Consider the following 2,513-nt stretch of genomic DNA (forward strand, 5'->3'; position numbering starts at 1 on the left):
CGCCCCTCCTCGGCTTCCCCGCTCCTATAATTTATCTGAGGCGGAGGCGAAGGACTGAAGTAATCGCCCAGCGAGCGAAAACGCACACTTTGGGGGAGGGGGGGGCGCTTTTCCTGCCCCCCCCCCCCCCCCCCCGCCAGCAGCCTCTCCTGCTGGCCTGGGAAGCCGGGGAGATTTAGATCTGCGAGGCTTTCAGCCATCACGTGTTTAAATAGTTGATATAAAACCCCGGCGCAGGGGATCCAGGCGGGGGGACTTTAAGACCAGCCCTCTCCAGGGACCCTTTTGTTCAGCTCTCAAACATAAGCACCTTCTCTCCTCGCCAGGACTTCAGTGGCAACTTGGCCAAGCAGGAAAAACACGACTTTGGGAGAGCCGCCCACGGCTTCGGCAGCCCTCCGAAATGTCCCGCTCTTTCTATGTCGACTCCTTAATCATCAAAGACTCCTCGAGGCCGGCTCCGTCCCTGCCTGAGCATCATCACGGCCAGGACTTCTTCATCCCCCTCAGCATGCCTTCCCCCCTCGTCATGTCGGTGTCGGGCCCGGGCTGCCCGTCCCGCAAGAGCGGGGCTTTCTGCGTCTGTCCGCTCTGTGTCACCTCGCACCTGCACTCCTCCCGCCCCGGCGGCGGGGCCATCCCCCTGCTCAAGAGCCAGTTCCCCGCCGCCGCCGGCGAGGCCCAGTGCTGCCCGCGGCCCGGCCACGCTCACCACCCGCCGCAGCACCCGCCGCCCGCTGCCTCCGTGCCCGCCGCCGCTGCCGCCGCCCTGGGCCACCCGGCGCATCACCCACCTGCCTGCGCCGCCACCACCTACAGCGTCAGCGACCCCCGGAGGTTTCACTGCCTCGGCATGGGTAGGAGCCCTGCGGCTGCCGGGGTGTGGGGGCAGCGGGAGAAGGGGTTCCCCCGAGGGTGCCCGAGGGGGAGCGGCTTCCCCGGGGCGGAAAGCTGTGGGAGAACGTCTTTTCTCTCTCTTTTTTTTTTTTTTTTTCCCCTTTTCTTTCTCCCGTCCCACTGAAGATCTTGCTTCTCTCCCGTCCAGGAGGGTCCGACTCCAGCCAAATTCAAAACGGGAAAAGGATGAGGACAGCTTTCACCAGCACCCAGCTCTTGGAACTGGAGAGGGAATTCTCCTCCAACATGTACTTGTCCCGCCTGAGGAGGATCGAGATAGCCACGTACCTGAACCTGTCCGAGAAGCAAGTGAAAATCTGGTTTCAAAACAGGAGGGTGAAGCACAAGAAAGAAGGCAAAGGCACCCAGCGCAACGCGCACGGGGGCTGCAAGTGCAGCACCAGCCAGGGGCACTACCCCAGGTCGGAGGATGAAGAGTCTCTATCCCCCTCGTCGGCTACCGAGGATAAAGAGATCTCCCCGTTATGAGCCCGGCCCGGAGCTCCGCTCCCGCCACCGAATGCCAGCCCGGAGCGGGGCGTCGGCTTACCTGGCGCCGCTGCCCCGGAGACAGCAGCCCGCCGACTCGCAGTGGGCTGGCCCTCGCCGGCCGGGAGGTTCATTTCATCCCTTCGCAGTAATAGAGAGATATATGAAAATATATTTTTGGAATGTAAATGTTTTAGTCGTAAGAGTTCAACTAAAACGTTATTTATGTAACTCCAGGAGCGGGCACCTGCTCTTCGTAACGTGTAACACAGGACTGGACTCACATGGCCCAGGCTGCCTCCCCCCACCTTTTCCCCAAGGAATGTGAATGAAAAAAAAAAAAAAGAAAGAAAGAAAAAAAAGGAAAAGAAAAACCACAAACCGAAAGACGAGACATTAAAAAACTGAAAAGCAAACAAAAACTTGTAAGGCTGCGAGCCTCCCGGATGAATAAAAATAAGAAAAGAAATAAATATCAGTCGTTTGGGTTTGGGACAGCAGGTTGTTTGTGAATAGTTTTATATAAAATTTATATTTATATTTATTTAAATATATGAGATCAGACGAGAGTTCAAATTTTTTTTTCTTGTCCTCCCTAATTCCAAGTGCCACTCTAGTCCAAGCAGCCAAGGTGGGCTGGCTGGGGCAGGGTGCGTTTCTTCACAATCCTTTGTACAGTGGAAGCATCGGTGTGTACGTGTCAGACCTCCCTAAAAACTAGAAATAAATGCCATCGGCTACTAACCCGACTATGTTTTCTCTTCCCCTGTGACTCGGGCCGGCCGAGGGGCGGAGGAGGGTGGGGGATCCCGCTTCGGCCGAGCGGGATGCAAATGAGGCCGCTTTTCTGAGCCGCGCAGCTTTGTGTTAATTCACAGCCGGAGCCAGCGCACGCCCCCGCCGCGCCTGACAGCTTTCTCCCGTCTGCTCGCCCGGCGGCACCGCGCCGAGGACACCCGGCTGCCGCTGGCCCGGGACCGCCGCTCCCGGCAGCGGAGCCAAGCGGGGGGCTGCGCACCCGGGTACTCCGGCTGGCACCGTTCGGCCCTCCCCCACTGAGGGGGCTGCCTGCGTACATCAGCCTTTCGCTAGGCTGAAACTTCGCTTCTCCTATCCAGGGATGGTGT

At 58.6% G+C, this 2,513-nt stretch overlaps 1 protein-coding gene across 1 annotated transcript; it reads left to right on the forward strand.

Annotated features, from left to right (window-relative positions):
• Window positions 1-250: 250 nt before the first annotated feature.
• Window positions 251-2,130, forward strand: GSX2 (GS homeobox 2). The gene is made up of 2 exons (XM_065837654.2): window positions 251-857; window positions 1,046-2,130. Exons 1-2 carry the CDS (start codon window positions 404-406, stop codon window positions 1,384-1,386), a joined length of 795 nt encoding a protein of 264 aa, XP_065693726.1. The 5' UTR covers window positions 251-403; the 3' UTR covers window positions 1,387-2,130.
• Window positions 2,131-2,513: the final 383 nt, after the last annotated feature.

This window comes from Patagioenas fasciata, chromosome 4, assembly GCF_037038585.1.
Source record: "Patagioenas fasciata isolate bPatFas1 chromosome 4, bPatFas1.hap1, whole genome shotgun sequence".
NCBI classification, from domain to species: domain Eukaryota; kingdom Metazoa; phylum Chordata; class Aves; order Columbiformes; family Columbidae; genus Patagioenas; species Patagioenas fasciata.